At 49.1% G+C, this 24,741-nt stretch overlaps 1 protein-coding gene across 2 annotated transcripts in view; it reads left to right on the forward strand.

Annotated features, from left to right (window-relative positions):
- LOC122540959 (uncharacterized) overlaps positions 1–24,741 on the forward strand; it is a 93,977-nt gene that overhangs the window by 28,177 nt on the left and 41,059 nt on the right. For both annotated transcript variants that reach the window (XM_043677312.2, XM_043677313.2), the window contains exons 10-11: positions 19,551–19,705; positions 22,298–22,502. In XM_043677312.2, coding sequence (XP_043533247.2) covers positions 19,551–19,705; positions 22,298–22,502 — 360 coding nt within the window. The remainder of the gene's footprint in view (positions 1–19,550; positions 19,706–22,297; positions 22,503–24,741) is intronic.

Consider the following 24,741-nt stretch of genomic DNA (forward strand, 5'->3'; position numbering starts at 1 on the left):
CCCCTTCAACCCACTCTAACGTGAAACTATATCACCCTTCCTTTACCATCACTGGGCCAAATTCCTGGAATTCCCTACGACAGTTGTGTGTGCACCTCCACACCTCCAAGAGTGCTGTGGTTCAATAAGACAGCTCACTACTAGCTAATCCAAGGGCAATTAGGGATGGGCAATATGTACTGGCTCAGCCAGCAGTGCCCATATCCCACATCCTAGAAACATATGGTAAAAATATGCTGCAATCAGTGTATTTTGTATCGGAACAAAGGTGGAAAAGATCTGAAGTAATGAATTTTAAAAACTTAAATACCTTCAGGAATTTGGCAGATGTATGTTTGACCAGTGCACTAAAGATGTACAAAAATGCAGAACTTTAAAGAGACCTCAAAAAGAACTGGAGCAAGAGGTGAAATTGAACATATCAGCAAATGGTGGTATCCACGATAAAAGCCATTTTATACTTGACTAGGAAACCCTTCAATGTTAACATGGCCACAACAACAAGTAAATGTCCCTTTCCCAATGCTAATAGCTCAACTCTTGAAGCAGTTAGGTCCTTTTGAGAACCGTTCAGAATTCATCACAAAGTGGGGAGAGGTGTGCCTGTTGACTCGGATTATGGGATGATACAAGTTATTAGTGCCTTATTGGGTTCTTATGGCACTTTGCATGTTCAAAGTTTGAATCTGTAGATGCATACATTCTTTCATTTCTTCTGGTTTTTATTATACACAGCAAAGTTGCGTTTTGTGCCCTATTTAAGTATTTCATCAGGATCCACACTTAGTTCTGTTGAGAAAAGAATGCTTAAGGAAAAGGTTCACCACCACTATTCCCTCTGTCCTTCCCAGTCATTGCACAGACCCCCAACGATCCGTGTGCTGCTGTGACCAGAGAAGGTGGAAGTGACTGTGGGGGTTGACGTGTCGATCAGTGTGGCGTGAACCCTCAGAGTGGGCTGCACAGCCACACAGCTCAGAGAGAACTTTGGCCACTGCCCTCTTTAGCATGCCACTGGGCTGAGGCAGTAGAATTGGCCTTGCCAGCATTAGCATTTCACAAGAGTAAAAGGCAGCAAACTTTCTTGAGAAATTTGATCAAAACAAAAACTCTCTGCTATTGTCATTAGGATCTATGGATGACATGGTGGCTCAGTGGTTAGCATGCTACCTTATGACCTGAGCAACCTTAGTTCAATTCCAGCCTTGGGCAACTAGTATTTGTACATTCTCCCTGAGTCTGTGCAAGTTTCCTCTGGTTTCCTCCCATAGTCTGAATATGTGCAAGCTAGGTGGATTGGCCGTGCTAAATTGCCTCATAGTGTCACAGGAATATGCAGGTTAAGTGGGTTAGCCATGTTAAATGCAGGATTATGGGGATAGGGTGGGATGCTTTTCTGAGGGTTAGTGCAGGATTGGATAGGCTAAATGGCCCCTTTCTGCACTGCAGGCATTCTAAGTATTGTGACAAATTAGGAGCATTTGGCAAGTGGTACCTTTCCAGTGTTCCATAAGAGCATGGCTGATCTGATGTGGCCTCAACTCCATATTCCTGCCTATTTCCCATTAACCTTTAACTCCTCTGTTAGTCAAGAATCTATCTAGCACTGCCTTAAAAATGCGCTCTCTGCTCTCCAGGGAAGAGAGTTCCAAAGTTGCTTGACCCTCTGAGAGAAGACGTTTTTCTTCACCTTCTCAAATGGAAAACCCCTTATTTCCACACTGTGCCCCTCATACCAGCCTGAGCAACACAGGGATATCCTTTTGCCATCTGCTTCATCATCTTTTCTGATCCACAGCGAGACCAGGCTGTCAAGTGAAGTAAACCAGGCAATGTCACCCTGATGTGTTGAGTCTCCCAGGAGCCAACACCGATCAACCTTGCCTCACTTTGGCAAGTGAAAGCTCGTTTTGAACCGGACAATGCTGCCCACTGCAGAAAGACAGAGAGGGAATGAGTTTGTGAACTCTCCACCACCCCCACCCCAGCCTCCACTAAACTGAGTGAGTGCAGCTCAGTGCTAACTGAGCGGCAGAGACAGCCCTGGAGTTTGAATGTGAGTTCCATTATGGTTAGAAGCTCTGTACTTGAGCAGTTGATCAGGCCTTTGAGCTAAAGATATTATGAGCCAGAAAATGCATGTCCAGCTTTCTGTTTATCTTACTCTATTATTGTTCACCTTTCACCCTCATCTCACAAAAATGTCAGTCACAAAAGATTTTGGTTTGGAAAAGCAAACGGTAGAAGGTCAGAGGGTTAAAGACATCAGTTCCAGTAATGCAAAGATCACATCCTCAAGCTGAGAGATGGAATGTAATATTCACACTCTTACTCATTGCCTTTAAAGGCAAGCTTGTGGGAAAGGAGTTTTCATAACAGAAAGTGTCTGAAGAAATTCTAAACTTACCTTTTTTTGTTCACATTGATACCCATCATATTTCAGCTTAGAAAAATGACTTTTTTTGTGGAAATTAATGGATGCATGATTGGTTGGCTGCATGGCTTTTTTCAATCTGCAATTATGTCGCTCACAGAAATGTTCTTGTTTACAAGTACCGTTGTGAATGAGGAGAGGTGACGGCAGTGGAAGTAATCTACTTTAAGACGACCAACAGGCTTGGTATTTGCCCAAGTCTTCCTAAACTGTATGTCCGTCTGGTTCTCACCTGTACTAACATTTACAGCTACATCGCGGAGTGTGTCACTGTAAAATGACAAATTGCACTGTAACGGCTGGAGGGGGGGGATGGAAAAGCTGAAACATCAGATGGATGCTATTCGGTTTTCTGTTCAAGAAGCTCAGCTAATCCCAGTCCCCTGCCATTTATCCACCATCTTGAATTTTTTGCTGTCTTCAGATAATTATCAGTTCCCTGTTGAAAGTCACAATTGAACCTGCCTGCACTACATTCTCAGGCAGTGCATTCCAAACCCTAACCACTCGCTGATGAAAATAGTTCTTCCTCAAGTTGCCCGTGGTTCTTCAGTCATTTACCTTAAATCAGTGTCCCTGGTTCTCTAACCTTCTGCCAATAGGAGCAGGCTTTCCCTAACGACTCTGTGCAACACCTCAAAATTTTGAAATTGATTCCATCAAATCTCCTGTCAACCTCCTCTGACTCCCAAATTCTAATCTATCCTCCAACTGAAGTTCCTCAACCTGGAACCATGTTTGTAAATATTTTCTGCAAAGTGGAAATATTAGCAAAAATTAGTCAGCCACAGAATCACAGAGATCCACAGCATGGGGAAGGGCGGTTCAGCCCATCGTGTCCCATTGGTCAAATACAACCACCTCAGTATTCTGATCCCTTTTTCCATCACTTGATGCATCACTGACCTTTGTGCATAACTGAGACGCTGGAGGTTTCTGAGTGTTGGTGTCACTGATGAAGCCACATTTGTTGCCCATGCCCTGTTTCCCCAAGATGATAGTGGTGGTTCCTAGCAGTTGTCTGAGTCATTTTTACAACAGGGTTGCTTACTGGGTCACTTCAGAGGGAATGAAAAGCCAACAATGTAGTGTGCGAGTGAAGGCTCGTGTGATCCAGTCTGAAAAAGGTGACAGAATCCATTCTTAAAAGTACATTGATGAACTTTTATGACAATTTTTCACAGTCATTCTTTCCAGATGTTAGCACAGATGTTACTCATTATCTTCAATTCAATTCCTCAACTTGAACTCACGACCATGAGTTACCAATCCAGTGCCATTAACTCAGAAATAAAAACTGAAGTTGCTGGAAAAGCTCAGCAGGTCTGGCAGCATCTGTGCAGAGAAATCAGAGTTAATGTTTCAGGTCCAATGACCCTTCCTCAGAACAGTGCCATTAACTGTTACTCTACTCTTCGAAGGGTCACTTTGCAAAGCTGTACATCATGTGAGGGATTTATTCACTTTTATTTCCTTGAGATGTTTTCCCGCACACTTCCCACAAAGGGACAGGAATCAGTGTGCATGGGAGGTTAAAGCTTCGAAACAAATCAATGTGTCGGTGAGTTGGGGATTGACTGAGCTTTGTGGTTGAGAAGAGACAGAGACTCGGTGATGTCACTGCACAAGTAATTCAGGGAGGCAGGCTAATGATATGGGGCATCGGCACAAATCCCACTAGGACAGCTCATGGAATTTACATTCAGTGTACAAATCTGGAGTACAGAGTTGATCTTAGCCTTGGTGACCATGACAAGGGGTCATAATTTAAAAGTAAGATGGTGCGTAGTTAGCACAAAGATGAGGAAGCGTTTTTTTTTTCTGTCAGAGGGTTATGAGTCTTTGGAATTCCCTTCCTCAAAAGGCAGTGGATGCAGGATCTTTACATATTGTGAAGGCAGATAGATTCTGGATTCCCAAGGGATAAAAAATTCATTGAGGATATGCAGAGTTGAGGTTAAAATCAGAGCAGCTGTTATATTATTGCACAGTGGAGTAGGGCTCAAAGGGCTAAGTGGGCCTGTTCCTGTTCCATGTTCTTGTACCAATATGACAACTATCATCAATTGTTTCCAACTCTATCCTGTTTACTGATGTCCTATGGTCAGGGCAATCTGCCTTCCTCACCTGTTCTGACCTATAAGTGACTCCATGACCATGTGATTGACTCTGAATTGCCTCCAAAATGGCCCAGCAATCTGCTCAGTTCAAGAGCAATTAGAAATGTGATGGCCTTGACAGCAACACCCACATCCCAAGAAAGAATAAAGGGAAAAAGCAATGATTTCGGAAATGTTTGTGATTGTGCAGGCAACAATTTGGGACAAGCAAGTCTGCGACAGAAAAGACATTTGTGTGCATTTTCAACCATGGCCTCAGCTCAGTTGCTGATCACCTGAATCTGATTTTAACCTCAACTCTACATCCCTGCATATTCCCTAATTTCCTGCGCTTACAGGAGCTCAGCAAGGTGAGCAGACAGTGAGAACTGCAGAATGAGTAATGGATAGACTTAAAAGTCTTTAGGCGGTCCTACAAGTTGCTATTTTGCCTCAGTGAAAGGCGTGTTCACTTGGCAGTGCATCGGGTGTGGTTTTCAAAGCTTTGCAGGTCCTCATTTGTTGAGAAGTGGAGGTTTGTTTTAATCATCATCCTTCTCAGCTGCCTGGAAGCTGAGCTGGGGCCTTACTTTAGCCCCCTGATAAGGAACAAGAGGAGGAGCACCATCGACACTGGCTTCTCCTCACCCCATTGCCTCTCCACAGAGCGGGAGGGATGAACATGGAGGTGGCAGTGAACCCTAAAGGCGGAGGGGGTAAAGGCAGAGGGGATACAGGCGGAGGGGATACAGGCGGAGGACGAGACTCCTGGATGTAACTGAGTATGAGCACCTTGAGAGGCTCTGCTTTCTGAGCAGGTTGTTGGTGACATTTTCAACCTCCTGGAAGAAGACCTCACGGTAGATACTGTCACTGGCACATGGTCACCTGGCCATCAAGCTCACAGCCATCCTGCGTTTCTTCACCTGCAGCTCCACGCCAGGTGGTATCTGCAGAGTGTCAGCCTCTTTCCCACCAAGTGACTGTTCCGAGCGGTGGACATCAAGATTGGCACTTACAAATGCTTGGGTCCTGAGGAATCCTTGGATTTGCCTCAGTAACTGTGGTTCTCACAGCTCCAGGGCAGTCCATGGCAGTGGTGGCTCTGGTGAGGATCATCTTGCCATTTAGCACTTTGCCCCATGTCCTGCACTTTGCTACATTCCCAGGATACCACTCCACTTCATATTTTATAGAATTTCTGGGAAGGGATCCAGGAAACCCCAGTATGGGGTCTCCTCTTCCTGCTGCCTGTATGTCTTTGGTTCCTGTGTAACCCACATTCTCCCACCCACACACTCTCACGTCCCTCACCACCACACCCTCACTCCCAACTCCCCACCCCACACTCTCACATCCCCACCACACCCTCACTCCCAACTCCCCACCCCACACTCTCACATCCCCCACCACACCCTCACTCCCACCTCCCCACCCCACACTCTCACATCCCCACCACACCCTCACTCCCAACTCCCCACCCCACACTCTCAACTCCCCTACCACCACACCGTCACTGCCACCACCCCACACCCACACTTTCACATGCCCCATAACTGCACCCTCACTTCAAACTCCCCACCCCCACACTCGCACATCCCCTGCCACGACACCCTCACTCCCAACTCCTCAACCTCACGCTCTCACATTCCCCCACCTCCACACCCTCACTCCCAACTCCCCACACCCACACTCTCACATTCCCCCACCTCCACACCCTCACTCCAACTCCCCACCCCCACGCTCTCACAAACCCCACCACCACACCTTCACTCCCCAGCCCCACACTCTCACAGCCCCCACCACCAGTCCCAACTCCCCAACCCCACGCTCCCACATCCCCCACCACTACACCCTCACTCACAACTCTCGACCCCCACACTGTCACATTCCCCACCACCACACCCTCACTCCAAAACCCCATACCCCACTGTCTCACATCCCCCATCACCACACCCTCACTCCCAACTCGCGGCCCCCACGCTCTCACATCCCCCATCACCACACCCTCACTCACAACTCTCGACCCCTACACTGTCACATTCCCCATCACCACACCCTCACTCCCAACTCCCCACCCGCACACACTCACATTTCCCCCATCACCACACCCTCACTCCCAACTCACCACCCCAACACTCTCACATCTCCCATTCCCACACTCTTATATTCCCCACCACCACACCGTCACTCCCAACTCCCCACTCCCACACTCTCAACTCCTCTACCACCACACCCTCACTCCCAACTCCCCACCCGCACACTCTCACATTCCCCCATCACCACACCCTCACTCCCAACTCACCACCCCAACACTCTCACATCTCCCATTCCCACACTCTTATATTCCCCACCACCACACCGTCACTCCCAACTCCCCACTCCCACACTCTCAACTCCTCTACCACCACACCCTCACTCCCAACTCCCCACCCGCACACTCTCACATTCCCCCATCACCACACCCTCACTCCCAACTCACCACACCAACACTCTCACATCTCCCACTCCCACACTCTTATATTCCCCATCATCGCACCCTCACTCCCAACTCCCAACCCCCACACTCTCACGTCCCCCAGCCCCACACTCTCACATTCCCCACCACCACACCCTCACTCCCAACTCCCCACTCCCACACTCTCAACTCCTCTACCATCACACCGTCACTGCCACCTCCCCACCCCCACACTTTCATATGCCCCAAAACCGCATCCTCACTTCAAACTCCCCAGCCCCACACTCGCACACCCCCTGCCACACACCCTCACTCCCAACTCCCCAGACCCAACTCTCACATTCCCCCACCTCCACACCTTCACTCCCAACTCCCCACACCCACACTCTCACATTCCCCCACCTCAACACCCTCACTCCCAACTCCCCACACCCACGCTCTCACATCTCCCATCTCAACACCCTCACTCCCAACTCCCCACCACCACACACTCACATCCCCCACCCCCACACCCTCAATCCCAATTCCCCACCCCAACACTCTCACATTCCCCACCACCACACCCTCATTCCCAACTGCCCATTCCCGCACTCTCACATCCCCACCACCACACCCTCACTCCCAACTCCCCACCCCCACGCTCTCACAACCCCACCACCACCACACCCTCACTCCCCACACTCACACTCTCGTATCCCCCACCACCACTCCCAACTCCCCACACTACGCTCCCACATTCCCCACCATCACACCCTCATTCCCAACTACCTGCCCCACACTCACACATCCCCCACCACCAAACCCTCACTCCCAACTGCCCACCCCTACACTCTCACCACCCTCGCTACCAAACCCTCACTCCCAACTCCCCACCCCCCTACTCTCACCACACCCTCATTCCCAACTCCCCACTCCTACGCTCTCACCTCCCCCGCCACCACACACTCACACCCAACTCCTGACCCCCACACACTCACATCCCCCACCACTGCACACTCATTCCCAACTCCTCACTCACACACTCTCACCACCCCAACCACCACACCCTCACTCCCAACTCCCGGCTCCACACTCTCACATTCCTCACCACCACACCTTCACTCCCAAATCCCGACCCCCATGCTCTCACATTCCCCACCACTACACCCTCACTCCCAACTCCCCACTCCCACACTCTCACCACCCCAACCACCACACCCTCACTCCCAACTCCCGGCTCCACACTCTCACATTCCCCACCACCACACCCTCACTCCCAACTCCCCACTCCCACACTCTCAACTCCCCTACCACCACACCGTCATTGCCACCTCCCCACACCCACACTTTCACATGCCCTATAACCGCACCCTCACTTCATACTACCCCCCCCACACTCGCACATCCCCTGCCACCACACCCTCACTCCCAACTCCTCAACCTCACGCTCTCACATTCCCCACCACCACACCCTCACTCCCAACTCCCCACACCCACACTCTCACATTCCCCCACCTCCACACCCTCACTCCCAACTCCCCACACTCTCACATTCCCCCACCTCCACACCCTCACTCCCAACTCCCCACCCCCACGCTCTCACAAACCCCACCACCACACCCTCACTCCCCAGCCCCACACTCTCACAGCCCCCACCACCAGTCCCAACTCCCCAACCCCACGCTCCCACATTCCCCACCACCACACCCTCACTCACAACTGCCTGCCCCACACTCACACATCCCCCACCACTACACCCTCACTCACAACTCTCGACCCCCATGCTCTCACATCCCTCACCACCACACCCTCACTCCCAACACCCCACCCCCCACTCTCACATTCCCCACCCCCACACTCTCACTCTCAATTCCCCACCCCCACACTCTCACATCCATCACCACCACATCCTCACTCCAACTCAACACCCCCTCTCTCTTGCATCCCCCACCCCCAGCCCCCTCACTCTCACATCCCCCACCACCACACCCCACTCCCAACTCGTGACCCCCACGCTCACACATCCCCCACCACACCCTCACTCCCAATTCCCCACCCGCACGCTCTCACATTCCCCATCACCACACCCTCACTCCAAACCCCCATACCCCACTGTCTCACATCCCCCATCACCACACACTCACTCCCAACTCCCCTACCGCACACTCTCACATTCCCCCACCTCCACACCCTCACTCCCAACTCACTACCCCCACACTCTCACCTCCCCCACTCCCACACTCTCACATCTCCCACCTCAACACACTCATTCCCAACTCCTCACTCCCACACTCTCACCTCCTCAACCACCACACGCTCACTCCCATCTCCCGACCCCCACACTCTCACATCCCCCCCAACACTCTCACATCCCCCACCACCACACCCTCACTCCCAACTCCCCACCCCTACAATCTCACCTCCCCACCACTAAACCTTCACTCCCAACACCCAACCCCCACACTCTCACATCCCCCACCACCACACACTCATTCCTAACTCCTCACTCCCATACTCTCACCACCCCAACCACCACACCCTCACTCCCATCTCCCGGCCCCCACACTCTCACATCCCCCACCCCAACACTCTCACATCCCCCACCACCACACCCTCACTTCCAACTCCCCAAACCCACTCTCTCACAAACCTCACCACCACATCCTCACTCCCAACTCCCCAACCCCACGCTCTCACATCCCTCACCACCACACCCTCATTCCCAACTCCCCACCCCACACTCTCACATCCTCCACCACCACACCCTCACTCCCAACCCCACACTCCCACACTCTCACATGCCCCACCACCACACCCTCACTTCAAACTCCCCACCCCCACACTCGCACATCTCCTGCCACAACACCCTCACTCCCAACTTCCCACGCCTACTCTCTCACATCCCCCACCACCACTCCCAACTCCCCAACCCCACACTCTTACATCCCCCACCTCCATGCCCTGACTCCTAACTCCCCACCCCCACACTCTCACATCCCCCACCCGCAAACACTCACATCCCCCACCACCGCACCCTCAGACCAAACTCCCAACCCCCACACTCTCACATCTCCCAACCCCACACTCTCACATCCCCAACACCCAGCCCCCTCACTCTCACATCTCCTGCCACAACACCCTCACTCCCAACTTCCCACCCCCACGCTCTCACATCCCCCACCACCGCATCCTCACACCAAACTCCCAACCCCCACACTCTCACATCTCCCAACCCCACACTCTCACATCCCCAACACCCAGCCCCCTCACTCTCACATCCCCCACCACCACACCTGCACTCCTAACTGCCCACCCCCATGCTCTCACATTCCCCACCACCGCACCCTCACTCCCAACCCCCCACCCGCACACTCTCACATTCCCCCACCTCCACACCCTCACTTCCAACTCACCACCCCCACACTCTCACATGCCCCACCCCCACACTCTCACATTCCCCACCATCACACCCTCACTCCCAACTCCCCATCCCCACGCTCTCACATTCCCCCATTCCACACCCTCAATCCCAACTCCCCACCCCCACGGTCTCACATTCACCACAACCGCACCATCACTCCTAACTCCCAACCCACACAATCTCACATCCCCCACCCCCACACTCTCACATTCCCCACCACCACACCCTCATTCCCACCTCCCCACCCCCACGCTCTCACATTCCCCAACCTCCATGCCCACACTCCCAACTCCCCACCCCCACACTCTCACAACCCCCACCACCACACCCTCACTCCCCACCCCCACACTCTCACATCCCCCACCACCACTCCCAACTCCCCACCCCCCACACTCTCACATCCCCCACCCCACGCTCTCACATTCCCCACCACCACACCCAACTCCTCACCCCTACACTCTCTCCACCACCACTACCAAACCCTCACTCCCAACTCCCCACCCCCACACTCTCACCTCCCCCACCACCACACCCTCATTCCCAACTCCCCACTCCCATACTCTCACCTCCCCCACCACCTCACACTCACTCCCAACTCCTGACCCCCACATTCTCACATCCCCCACCACCGCAGACTCATTCCCAACTCCCCACTCACACACTCTCACCTCCCTCACCACCTCACACTCACTCCCAACTCCCGGCTCCACACTCTCACATCCCCCACCACTTCACTCTCACGTTCCCCATGACCACACCGTCACTCCCAACTCCCTACCTCCACACTCTCACCTCCCCCACCACCACACCCTGACTCCCAACTCCCCAACCACACACTCTCACATCCCCCACTCTCTATATCCCTCTTCACCACACCCTCACTCCCAACTCACCAACACCACGCTCTAACATCCCCCACTTCCACACTCTCACATTCCCCACCATCACATCCTCACTCCCAACTCGCGACTCCCACTCTCTCACATCCCCCACCACCACTCCCACTCCCAACTCCCCACCCTAACGCTCTCACATCCCCACCCCCACGCTCTCACATCTCCCACCACCACTCCTTCACTCCCAAACCTCCACCCCCACGCTCTCACATCTCCCACAACCACACCCTCACTCCCAACTCTCAACCCCCACACACACATCTCCACCACCACCCCACACTCACTCCAAACTCCCCACCCCCACGCTCTCACATCCCCCACAACCACACCCTCAGTCCCCACCCACACACTCTCACATCCCCCACCACCACTCCCAACTCCCCAACCCCATGCTCTTACATTCCCCACCAGCAGACCCTCACTCCCAACGCGCCATCCCTATGCTGTCATATCCGCCACCACCGCACGCTCCCTCCCAACTCGCAACCCCCACACTCTCACATTCCCCACCATCACACCCTCACTCCCCACCCCCATGCTCTCACATCCCCCACCACCACTCCCAACACCCCAACCCCACGCTCTCACATTCCCCACTACCACACCCTTTCTCACAACTCTCCAACCCCACACTCTCACATCCCTCACCACCACACACTCATTCCCAACTCCTCACCCCAACACTCTCACCTCCCCCACCTCCACACCCACACTCCCATCTCCCGACCCCCACACTCTCACATCCCCCACCTCAACACTCTCACGTCCCCCACCACCACACCCTCACTCCCAACTCCCCAACCCCACGCTCTCATATTCCTCACCACCACACCCTCACTCCCAACTCCCCAACCCACGCTCTCACATCCCTCACCATCATACCCTCACTCCCAACCCCACACTCCCACACTCTCACATGCCCCATCATTGCACCCTCACTTCAAACTCCCCACACCCACACTCGCACATCTCCCGCCACAACACCCTCATCCCGACTTCCTACCCCTACGCTCTCACATCCACCACCATCACACCCTCACTCCCCACCCCCATGCTCTCACATCCCCCACCACCACTCCCAACACCCCAATCCCACGCTCTCACATTCCCCACTACCACACCCTTTCTCACAACTCTCCAACCCCATGCTCTCATATCCCCCACCACCACACCCTCACTCCCAACTCCCCAGCCTCATGCTCTCACATCCCCCACCACCACACCCTCACTCCCAACTCCCCACCCCCACACTCTTACATCCCTCACTACCACATCGTCATTCCCAACTCCCCACCCCCACTCTCTCACATCCTTCATCACCGCACCCTTACTCACAACTCCCCACCTCCACGTTCTCACATCCCTCACTACCACACCCTCACTCCCAATTCCTCAACCCCACACTCTCACATCCCTCACCATTGCACCTTCACTCCCAACTCCCCACCCCCACACTCTCACATCCCCCACCACCACACCCTCACTCCCAATTCATGACCCCCACGCTCTCACAATCCACCACCACACCCTCCCTCCCAACTCCCCACTCTCACACTTTCACCTCCCGCACCACCAGTTACTCACTCCCAACTCCCCACTGCCACGCTCTCACATACCCCACCACCACACCCTCACTCCCAACTCCCCAGCCCCAAACTCTCACATCCCCCACGACCACACCATCACTCCCCACTCCCACACTTTCACATCACCCACCCCACACTCTCACATCCGTCACCACCACACCCTCACTCCCAACTCCCCACCCCCAACCCCCTCACTCACACTTCCCCACCACCACACCATCATTCCCAACTCCCCACTCCCACACTCTCACCTCCCCCAACACCACACCCTCACTCCCAACTCCCAACCCCCACACTCTCACTTCCCCCACCACCACACCCTCACTCCCAACTCCCCACTCCCACTCTCTCACATACTTCATCACCGCACCCTTGCTCCCAACTCTCCACCCCCATGCTCTCACATCCCTCACCATCGCACCCTCACTCCCAACTCCCCACCCCCACGCTCTGACATCCCCCACCACCACACCCTCACTCCCAACTCCCCACTCCCACACTCTCACCTTCCCTACCACCACACCCTCACTCGCAACTCCCCACTGCCACGCTCTCACATCCCTCACCACCACACCCTCACTCCCAACTCCCCACCATCACACTCTCACATCCCTCACCACCACACTCTCATTCCCAACTCCCCACCCCCACACTCTCACATCGACCACCACCACACCCTCATTCCCAATTCCCCACTCCCACACTCTCACATCCCCCACCACCACCACACCCTCACTCCCAACTCCCCACCCCCACTCTCTCACATCCTTCATCACCGCACCCTTACTCCCAACTCTCCACCCCCACGTTCTCACATCCCTCACCACCGCACCCTCACTCCCAACTCCTCACCCCCACACTCTCACATCTCTCACCATCGCACACTCATTCTCAACTCCCCACCCCCACGGTCTCACATCCCTCACCACCACATCCTCATTCCCAACTCCCCACCCCCACTCTCACATCCCCCACCACCACACACTCATTCTCAGCTCCCCACTCCCACACCCTCACATTCCCCCACCATCACACCCTCATTCCCAACTCCCAACCCCCACACTCTCACATCCCCAACTACCACACCCTCACTCCCAACTCCCCACCCCCACACTCTCACGACCCTCACCACTGCACCCTCGCTCCCAACTCCCCACCCCCACACTCTCACAACCCTCACCACTGCACCCTTGCTCCCAACTCCCCACCGCCACACTCTCATATCCCCCACCACCACTCCCTCACTCCCCACCTCCACGCTATCACATTTCCCCACCTCCACATCCTCACTCCCAACTCATGACCCCCACGCTCTCACATCCCCCACCACCACATCCTCACAGCGAACTCCCCACCCCACACTCCCGCCAGCACTTTTCCCATCCCACACTCACTGGCACCTTCCCCACGCCCATACTCCAACCAGAATCTCCCCCAAACCCACACTCGCCAGCACCTCCCCACCCCCACATTCTCACACTCACCTGCGCCTTCCCCGGCCCCACATTCACACCATCAGTTCTCCCATCTCACAATCACCAGTACCATTCCCAACCCCACACTCCCACCAGCACCTCCCCCACTCTCCCACCAGCACCTTCCCCACCCCCACACTCCCACCAGCATCTCCCCCAAACCCACACTCACCAGCACCTCCCTTGCGCCCTGCATTCTCACACTCACCAGCACCTCCCCCACTCCACATTCGCACCAGCTCTTTCCCATCCCACACTCACTAGCACCTTTCCCACCCCCACACGCCCACCAGCATCTCCTGCATACCCATACTCACCAGCACCTTCCCAACCCTACATTCTCACACTCACCAGGACCTCCGTCTTCCCCACACTCACCAGCACATTCCCCACACCACACTCCCACCAGTACCACCCCCACAATGATGCTCTCACCAGCTGCCTCCCACCCAGTCTCATGGTCAAAGTGTCCCTTGTCTTGTTTGCTATGAGATGGTCACCTGGATTATTTGAAAGTCTTCATTAACCAAATGAGAATCCTCTCCTTTAATATTCCATTGTTGTATAATCACTGGAAGAATCTCCTTGTTTGCTTGTGCAAGATAGCCAGGAAAATGTGCTACTGCCTTCATTCAGTATAATTTAAGTCTCCCTGAAGTGTTCATTTCACTAAGCAGGGTCAGCCAATGATTCCTGAGTGACAAGGGAACAAGACTATTAACACCCATGAGGAACACTACCATCCATGACCAGAAGAAGTACAGGTGAGCACAAGAGTTCACCAAAAAATGCTGAAGATGTGATTTCAGTTCACTGAACAGATCTGTAAGTGCCATCGGGAATACATCAACAAAGACGTTCAGGATGATAGTGGCGTCCTGTGCCTTGAAGCACCTACAGCAGCAGAGAGGGCAGGAAGCACAGGTGAGGGTCCCGCTGCATCGCTGGAAGATGAAGAGGGTGACGAGGAGAGGCAACAAGAGGAGTATTGATGTGGTCAGGGTGCCTGCAACTGTTCCCTTAGCTGCCAGGGAGGCCCAGAATGGGCTCAATCTGAGTCTACTTCATCTAATCTGAGGCAGTGCAGCCATTTGGCACCTAATGTGTGTACCAACCAACCCCTACCATGCAGCCACAATACCAAGTACAATGATGCATCAGAAATCATGGAGTTGCCTTTCCTGTTGAGTCTCCATCACTCCAGCAGTAGTCGCTCGCTTGCCCATTGTACAATGCTACCATTCTGAGTGTTACAGGGCACCTTTAAATGCAGCACTTCAACAGTCAGCAGTTGGTTAGTATCACATCTGCTCACCTTAATTGGTTAAGAAACCCAAAAATAGAGCAATAATGCCATGGCTCAAGTAAGAGATAAGGAAAGTTCCACTATTCTGACTTCTGGATCCTGACATGTTGGTGGCCTCTCCCCCTTTGAATGGACCCCAACTTGAACATTTTTTCTGCCTGTGTTGACTAACCCTAACAGTGAATGGGCTGCTATGTTCTGCCAAGGCTTCTCATTTCTGGGAAATCTTGCCTCTGGTGCTCCTCCTCTTCTAGTATTATGCAGAGTGCACTGAGGTGCTAGTGCACCTGAAATAAAAACAGAGAGTGCTGAAGAAATTCAGCAGACCTGGCAGCATCTAAGGAGAGAGATGCAGAATTAATGTTTCAAGTCCAATATGACTGTTCTTCGGAAATTCCACTCTATCTGAATGGGTGCAGCATCCAAAAATGCTCAGGTACATTGTGGCTCAACGGCACTTTGATGCAATATAACTTCAGTGACTCCATTTCAAAATGAAACTCTTTTGGTGGCATAACACTTCAGTGGTGGGGAGGTGCACTGAGATTGTGAAAGGGGCTGCATAAATGAAAGACTATTATCTGAAGGACAAGGATGCTCCCTTAGCCAACACTCTTCAATAGAACAAGTTGGTCATTTACTTGTGGAATCTTGATACATGCTACTTATTCAGATTGTGAAGAAAATTGCTGACAAACCCCAAATATTTTGAATCTATGCTGTGTCTAGATTTTGGATTCAAATTTATACCTGTGCATTCTTAGCCCAAGTGCAGGAAATGTACGTTTTGTATTGTTGGTGGAGTCAAGTGAGAGCGCAAGAGGGCTTTCAAAAGAGGTATCTTGGAAGCAAAGGATATTTAGAAGAATCAATATCTCAGTGTAAATCTGATGCAAACCAATAGCATGCAAATTTGCTCTGTTGGAAAGATGTGACACTGGACTTGCGCCATTGTAGCTCTCCCCTATTGAAGTTCAAAATCACACAACGCCAGGTTATAGTTCAACAGGTTTACTTGGAAGCACCAGCTTTTGGAGAGTTGCTCCTTCATCAGGTGATTGTCCGCTATTGAACTCATCTCTTTGGGAAAGTTCAGGCAGGTTAAATTACCATTGGAGGAGAGTGGAAGAACAATAAAGAATGTTGATTTTTTTTTACAAACATACCCCTCTAGTGTGAGTAGTTACTTCAAAACGCAGGCATGAGGGATTAGGCATAGCTTCCATTAAAAGCTGCTGCCATCCTTCAGAAATTAATCTTATTTTGCTTTAGTAAGCAGAGCAGTAATCGTGTCTTCTTCCAGATAAATTGTCATATTAAAAGAGCAATAAACTATTGAAATTATTCCTTGTGTGAAAGACAGTACATTAGAGAAGTGAAATATATGGGAAATAATGTCAACAATTACCTTGTCCAATGCCAATTCTTTTTTCATATTGACCAGCCAATGATCGTGCTGTTTTAATGAGCAGTACTTAATAAAATGAGGTGAGATTTATCAGAATTTGGTATTTTGTCAAATTTACGATATATTCCTCCTGAGAGCTTTATTCATTTAATATCATGTAATCTCTGTTAAAACAAACTACACCAGTCTCTTAAAACCAGGAGTAATCAAATTGATGTGTAATTAAATTGGATTGATGAAAAATTGGGTTTATCTGATTGGTTAAATTTAAAGAGAACATGCTAGGCTTTTCTTTTGTGAAGCAAAGGATATTTAGGAGATCCATTCCTGGATCATAATGAAAAAAGAGTTCCTGATCATACGAGCAGGTCTGGTACAGCCTGATTTCTGTACTTCAGCACTGCTGAAGTTCTGTGGGGATGCAGTTGCTTAAAATATATATTTTTTTGGATGAGAAATCAAACTTGATGGATGTTCATATGGGCCAGAAAGGTGCAGATGTAAAAGATCTCAAGATATTCTCTTGAAGAAATGCAGCTGAGTTCTTCCTGGTGTCTGAGTTAATGTTTATCCCTTCAACTCACAGCACAAAAGATAAACTAAAATAATCTTGTTATTAGCATATTTCTAATTGGGAGAGCTTGCCAGGCAGAAATTGACAATTTTCTGCGTAATTTCAGTGACCACATTTCAAAATGAATGCCTTTGGTGGTTAGACATCGCACGACACCAAGTTATAATCCAATAGGTTTATTTGGAAGCACTAGCTTTCGGAGTGCTGTTCCTTCATCAGGTAGCTAGCTGACAAAGGAGCAGTGCTCCAAAAGCTTATACTTCCAAATAAATCTGTTGGATTATAACTGAGTGTTGTGTGATTTTTAACTTTGTGCATTGCAATCCAACACCGGCACCCTGAAGTTATGAAAGGTACTACATAAATGAAAGACTACTATCTGAAAAGCAAGGATACTGCCTTAGTCAAAACTCTACAATAGAACAGGTTGGTCATCCAGGCAGAAGTGGGTACTGCAGATTCTGGAGATTAGAGTCTAGATTAGAGTGGTGCTAGAGAAGTGCAGCAGGTCAGGCAGCATCCGAGGAGCAGGAAATCGACGTTTCGGGCAAAAGCCCTTCATCAGGAATTGCCAGAAATGTCATTTTTCCTGCTCCTTGGATGCTGCCTGACCTGCTGCACTTCTCCAGCACCACTCTAATCTAGACTCAGTTTGGTCATCCATTCATTTGTGGAATCTTGCTGTGTGACATGCTAACTTTGCTTTCAAGCTGTTGTTGATAGTCACAGTGTAGTTAATTTGGAAGAGCATACCCCTAAGCGTGCTTCCTTACTCTTCAGCACCTTTCCATGCTGTCCTGAGGTTTCTCGGTCTATGGTTAGAACATAGCTTGTTCTACCTATTGGAGGCTGGGAAGGTAGGAGCTGGGGCAGTCACAATCAATCATCTCATGACCTGCTAGCCTAGTGGTCTGGTTACTTCAGGAGAATGGCACCTATAGCTCATTGTGTTGTGGTTTCACTCAGCCCACCTCTAACCATTTGGCGACCACTCTGGATATGTAAATCACCCAGGATTGGAAATTCTAATGCCCATGGAAATGGCCAGGAGCAGTACAATGAGAGTCTGCTAGGAACAGGGATGGACGTGGGGCAACAAAAAACTGCTGGATGCAGTTGCAGTTTGATACATTCATTTTGCAGTGTTATTTTTGTACTCTCTAAGAATGTTGCATTCCTGTTGTTTAGTTACAGTCAGTTCTGCTATAACGCAATAGTTCATCCTCGTGCGATCTCATGTTTTAGGAAAATCAGGCAATAGTTGCGCCGTCTAAACTAATGGGGCCAGAATTGCGTTATAGCCAATACAGGTAAGGAACGTTCGCGTTCTACAGATAACGGTCTAAAGTCTTCAATCGTGTTAAAGCCAATTTGCGTTGAAGAAACGCACAGTATAGGAGAACCGATTGTATTCCTGAACCATGCCTTTGATTATCTTCTTGTACAAAGAAATTAGCAAAGGAACATGGGAAATAGGGTAGGGACAGGCAGTTCAGGCCCTTGCTGCTTCACCATTCGATTCGATCAAGACTCACCTTCTACTTCAATGTCAATTTCCCATAATATCCCCAAATGTTCAAATCTATCGATTTCTGTCTTGAATATACTCAATGACTGCCCTTTAGGACAGAGTATTCCAAAGATTCACCACCCTCTGAGTGAGAAAATTGCTCCTCAACTCAGTCCTAAATAGCAAACCATTAACTTTGAGAGTGTATCCCCTAGTTCTAGACCCTCCGACAGTGGAAACATCCTTCATCCATCTGCACTTTTAATGAGGTATAAAGATATATACATTTTGTGTATACTTATGTATAAAATTTTAAACATTATAAAAGATGATGCAGACTGGTACAATCCTGGTTCCAAACCAATAACTCACAGATTACTGCGTCACTCTGTCTCGATTTGCAGGTCGCTGTGGCTGATGGTCATATGATAGCTGTTGCGGTGGAGAGAGCCGTGTATACATGGGGAAGCAATACGAAAGGCCAACTCGGTCACGGGGACCTGCAGTCACATTCAAGACCTCAGCTGGTGGAAGCGCTCAAAGGAAAGTTTATTGTCAGGTAATAAAGTTTATGAGCTCACGGTTCAGAGCCTCTGGGCCAATGCAGCTTATGAAGAGAAAGGACATAAATAGGAGATTTATCTTCCTGATAGTTAGGTATTAGCGAACTGTTCGACTCTATGGTGTTTCAGGTGGATATTTTTTCATTTGTCAGGATATCTCCAATTATTCATACACAGCAGAATCAGTTTTAGAAGCTTAATCTTCTCCCAGCCTTGTTGAGTTGGGGAATTCAACATAAAAGCACAAAATAAAAACCGAAATGGGCATAGCTTGCTCAATAAATATTTGTTTGGAAATATGTTTGATCCCTGTTTACAACTGAATCAGAAGATTAAATATCATAACAAATATATATTTCTGCCTTATGGAGTCTATGTCTGGGCTTTAAGGATGGATTTTACAAACCATTTGAAGACTAGCTGGGGGGTTTGTGACGTGGAAACCAACACAGAGAATGCTGGAGAAATTCAGCAGGTCTGACAGCATCAGTGCAGAAAAAACAGAGTTAACATTTCAATTGTGGTATGATTTTTATTCACTCTTGTCCAGTTCTGAACCATTAACTCTGTTTCTCTCTCCACAGATGCTGCCAAACTGGCTGAGTTTCTGCAGCAATCTTGTTTCAGATTTTCAGCATCCACAGTCCTTTACTTTATTTGAGAGGTGATCAGCTGGAAGCATAAAGCTTTGCGAGGGAAGTTCAGCCTCCCAATGGCTAGCGGTTGGCCACCAATTAAGTTAACTAAATGTAATTATGTTAACTATTCATGTCCATTTTACAATTCTGTCAACATTTCACCCAATATGAAATAAAAAGAGTCTGCTCTTGAAATGCTCCTGCAGCTTCCCATAGAAGGCCATTTTTTCATATGGCCTTATGATCTATGGATAGCGTCCACCAACAGCAATGGTCACCCCTGTAGACCCAACACCATTGGTGGAAGAATCCCCCTTCCGAAACACCAGGGTTAGCATGCATAGCCCCAGCACATCACCACTCTGTCCCCAGCCCTCAGTATGAAGACACCCTGTTCTCTCCTTGTAGCCCTAACCGTGGCCACCTAATGATGCTGCTGGGCCTGCTGATTGAACTACACTATCAGTCTATTAACTGGGCTGAGAGCTGTCTTTGAATTAACCCTGACAGTTGTGGAGCCATGCAGGACAGAAACAGGCCCTTTGGTCCATCCAAATTCGAACCCATTCCTCCCACAGCAATCTCTGAGTCACACATTTACCTTTTTAATCTTGTTGACCCCGTGCCAATTTGCTTGTAGCTCAGGTTGCAATCCAGAAATTATTACTTTTTTGGTTCTGCCTTTTAATTTAACCCTTAGCTGCTCATATTCCCTCAGTAGAACCTCTTTCCTCTTTCTACCTGTATCATTGGTTCCTACATGGAACCAATAGCAACTTGATCTTCCCCTCCCACGCCAAGTTTCTCTTCAGTACAGATGAGCTATCCTGAACCTTGGCACCAGGTAGGCACTACAACCTTAAGGACTCTCGATCCTGGCCACAGAGAACAGTATCTATTCCCCCGACTATACTAACCCAGGTTACAAAGTTAAAAATCACACAACACCAGGTTATAGTCCAACAGATTTATTTAGAAGCACTAGCTTTCGGAGCGCTGCTCCTTCAGGTGGTTGGCACCTCCAAATCATAACCGAGGTTACAACTACATTTCTGAGTGAGGTATAACAGGGAAAGTAGTTCAGTGGTTCCTGTTGACAACGGTTGCTGAGATGATTCTTATATCTTTATATTGGTCGAAATGTGGTTCTCAGTTGTTCTTCTCCAGAAACTTCCACAAGATACTTAGCACGAATGAGATCACGAGAACTGAACAGCATGCAAATGCAATGTACTGTCCACAGACAGAAATGTACTTGTAGAATCATAGAATCCCTACAGTGCAGATGGAGGCCATTTAGCCCTTCAAATCTGCACTAACCAATTGAAGGGCATCCAATCCAAATCCACCTATCCCTGTAACCCCACAGTTACCATGGCTAATCCACTTAACTTGGTCTGTGGGGGGAAACTGGAGCTTCCTTAGAAACCCACGCAAAGACATGGAGAACATGCAAACTCCACACAGACAGTCACCCAAGGCTGGAATTGAACCCAGATCCCTTGCAGCGCCATCCATAATTAAATGTGGCTAATAATTGAACTTTGTGGCTAACACTTGTGACTAAGTAATGTATTTTTATGACGTTGGTTAAGCAATAAATACTGGCGAGGCAACAAAGATAATTCCACATCTTTCAAATTGTGACATGTACTTCTAACATTCACCTGAGTTGGGCAGACTGGGCCTTGGTTTAACATCTCATCTGAAAGACACCACCTCTGACAGTGCAGCACACCCTCAAAACTGCACTGGAGATTCAGCCTGGATTAATATGCTAACATCTCAACTTTCTGATTCAGGGGTAAGAGTGCTACCAATTGAGCCATGACAAGGAACACAATCATTTACTGATGATGTACTACCTACAGAAAGTTTCTACTCCAGCCTACCTCGACAATAATAAAACCTGAGGCTCCTTCCTAACCAACACAATGTGATTGTTTGCAGGGCCTGTTGTGGCGATGGATTCAGTGTCTTTCTTAGTGATAATGGAATTGTAATGACGTCTGGTGATGGAGCCCAAGGCTGTCTTGGGCACGGGGACCACTTTAGTACCTCCAGACCTTGTTTGATTGAAGCTCTACTCAGTATCAATGTTCGGGTCATTGCCTGTGGCCTGCAGCATGTGTTGTGTGTTAGTAGTGAAGGTAAGGTGAGTAACATGTTCTTAAAGTTTACAAACATCTGTATGGTTATGTTTAGTCAGAGGTAGCCTTTGTTGGTCATAGGATGAGCCAAATGTCTCTGCTGATCTTAACTGGGGAGACACAGTTGCCTTAAAGAAATTTTGTAATGACAGTGTAGCAGGGAACCAGCAGTAACCCGGTGTCAACGTCAGTAATCACACGACACCAGGTTATAGTCCAACAGGTTTATTTAAAATCACAAGCTTTCAGAGTGAAGCCCCTTTGTCACGTGAAAGTTTGTGATTTCAAAAACCTATTTGACTGTAATCTGGTGTCATGTGACTTCTGACTTTGTCTGCCCCAGTCCAACAGCAGCACCTCCACATCTTGGCATCAAAAAAGTAGAGTCAGTGTCTGGGACGTACAGATTACTGACAGAGTGGGAGAAAGCCACAGAGAGATGTGAAAATGAGACTGAAGACTTTGAAGTTACAGCGATTAAAGTGCTTGTGCCAATTGGAAACATAAGTTATGTGTAGCAAAACGCTTGAAATTGCTATATGTCATATTGTTTGACTTTGTTTGGTGTTCATTGCCTAATGCCTGTACAAAAACTCAAAAATTGAAGTGCATTATGATTACAACCAGGCACTTGAACCACAATGTCAGCTGCCAAGCATATGTTGAGAGCACTGAAGCAAAGGTTGAGGCGTCTGGATTGATCTGGTGCTGCCTTATTATGTGATCCCTGTTCCCTACACCCCATGCCCCCCCCAATAAAGGTGGATAGAATCTTTTGGAGCTCACTGTATGTTGCATATTTGGACGAAACCAAAAGATCCAGAGCAATAGCTTGATGAGGAACATATGTCTGGATTGGAAGATATATTTCACAGGTGGGAGAGGTGGAGTCATAAGGTACTATGACTGAAAAAATGGACAAACTGATGATTGCAAATCACTTCACATAAACAAGTTAAAGAGCTCCTTTTTAATTGTCATGTTCTCTGTTATATGAAAGTAGTCGATATCCTATGGTGTTGTGCTTTATTACACTAGAACCTTCACCCCTTATAGTTCACTATTCTGCAGCTAGGAGGCATCCGTACATAATGTCGTCTGGCACCTTTAACACCATAATGCCTGGTTGCTTTGACTAGCCTCTACCTGGCTTCTTGACAAGGGTTACAGGTAAATAGGAATTCAGGTATGGTGCTCAAGATTTCCTGTCCATTAATTTTAACTTTTGAATGTGAGTTCCTAATTTATGTTCCTTTGTACATCAGGAGTGCTAGATCGTAAAATTATCCCTATAATTTTCAGCTCACTATTATTCATAAATGGGATTACTGTTGCCATTATACACCTGGATGAGTTTTAATTCTCTGCTAGTACAATTTATTCTGTTCACTGCAACTGTTAGTTTCCTCATGTGGGAAATAATGGGAAGATTTATTTCCTCCTGTGAACAACCCATCCAGCGTCTTCACATTTGTAACATTATATACTTTATATTCATTGCTTCTGTGCTGCTCTCTGAAATACTTTATGAAAAATATCCAAAATTATCTTCTAAATTCTAAATGGTTGGAGCTGGTTGGTTTCACATAAGTCCAACTGATGCAGCTGTAAGGTTTAAGGTGCTTATGGAATGTCCATCAAACCGTCAATGTTTGATAATTCTCCTCCTTCAACTCTTCCAGAAAAGAATTGAAAAGGTTTGTGAGGATGAGCTGGGTAAGATTATTTCCACTGGGGAGTGAGTTGTTACCAAGGGCCATAAATTTAGAGTTAGTGCTAAAACCATAAAGATAGTAAATCAGAAGTTTTTGCACATAAAACATTATTGCAATATGGAATGTATTACTGCAAATGGATATAGTTCCCTGTAGTCATAAGGACATTGAAGACATCATTTTCTGGCTATTTTCTAGTGGCAGGGATTTAGTACATCATCAGTCCAGCACCCGTCAGAAAATCTGTCGTTCATTGAAGGAGAAACATACTGGAAAGGATGAAGGAAAACCTATTATGAGTCCAATGTCAAGTGTAAACAAGGGGCAGAATGCTATTTCTGCTGAATTATCTGTTTTTCTATGAAATGCAGGCAAATTTATATCTTGCTTAAGTTCAGTAAAACTGAAGTATGAGCCACACTGCTCCTACACTTGCACATCCCCAACATCACTTTCTGGATTTGGCTCCACTGAGCATTGCAGTTAATTGACTCACTTTAGGTTAACTGAATTTGATTGAGTTCAACAA

Source organism: Chiloscyllium plagiosum, unplaced genomic scaffold (genome assembly GCF_037043375.1).
Source record: "Chiloscyllium plagiosum isolate Xiang-an unplaced genomic scaffold, Cpla_swu_hap1 HiC_scaffold_39, whole genome shotgun sequence".
Classification (NCBI taxonomy): Eukaryota; Metazoa; Chordata; class Chondrichthyes; order Orectolobiformes; family Hemiscylliidae; genus Chiloscyllium; species Chiloscyllium plagiosum.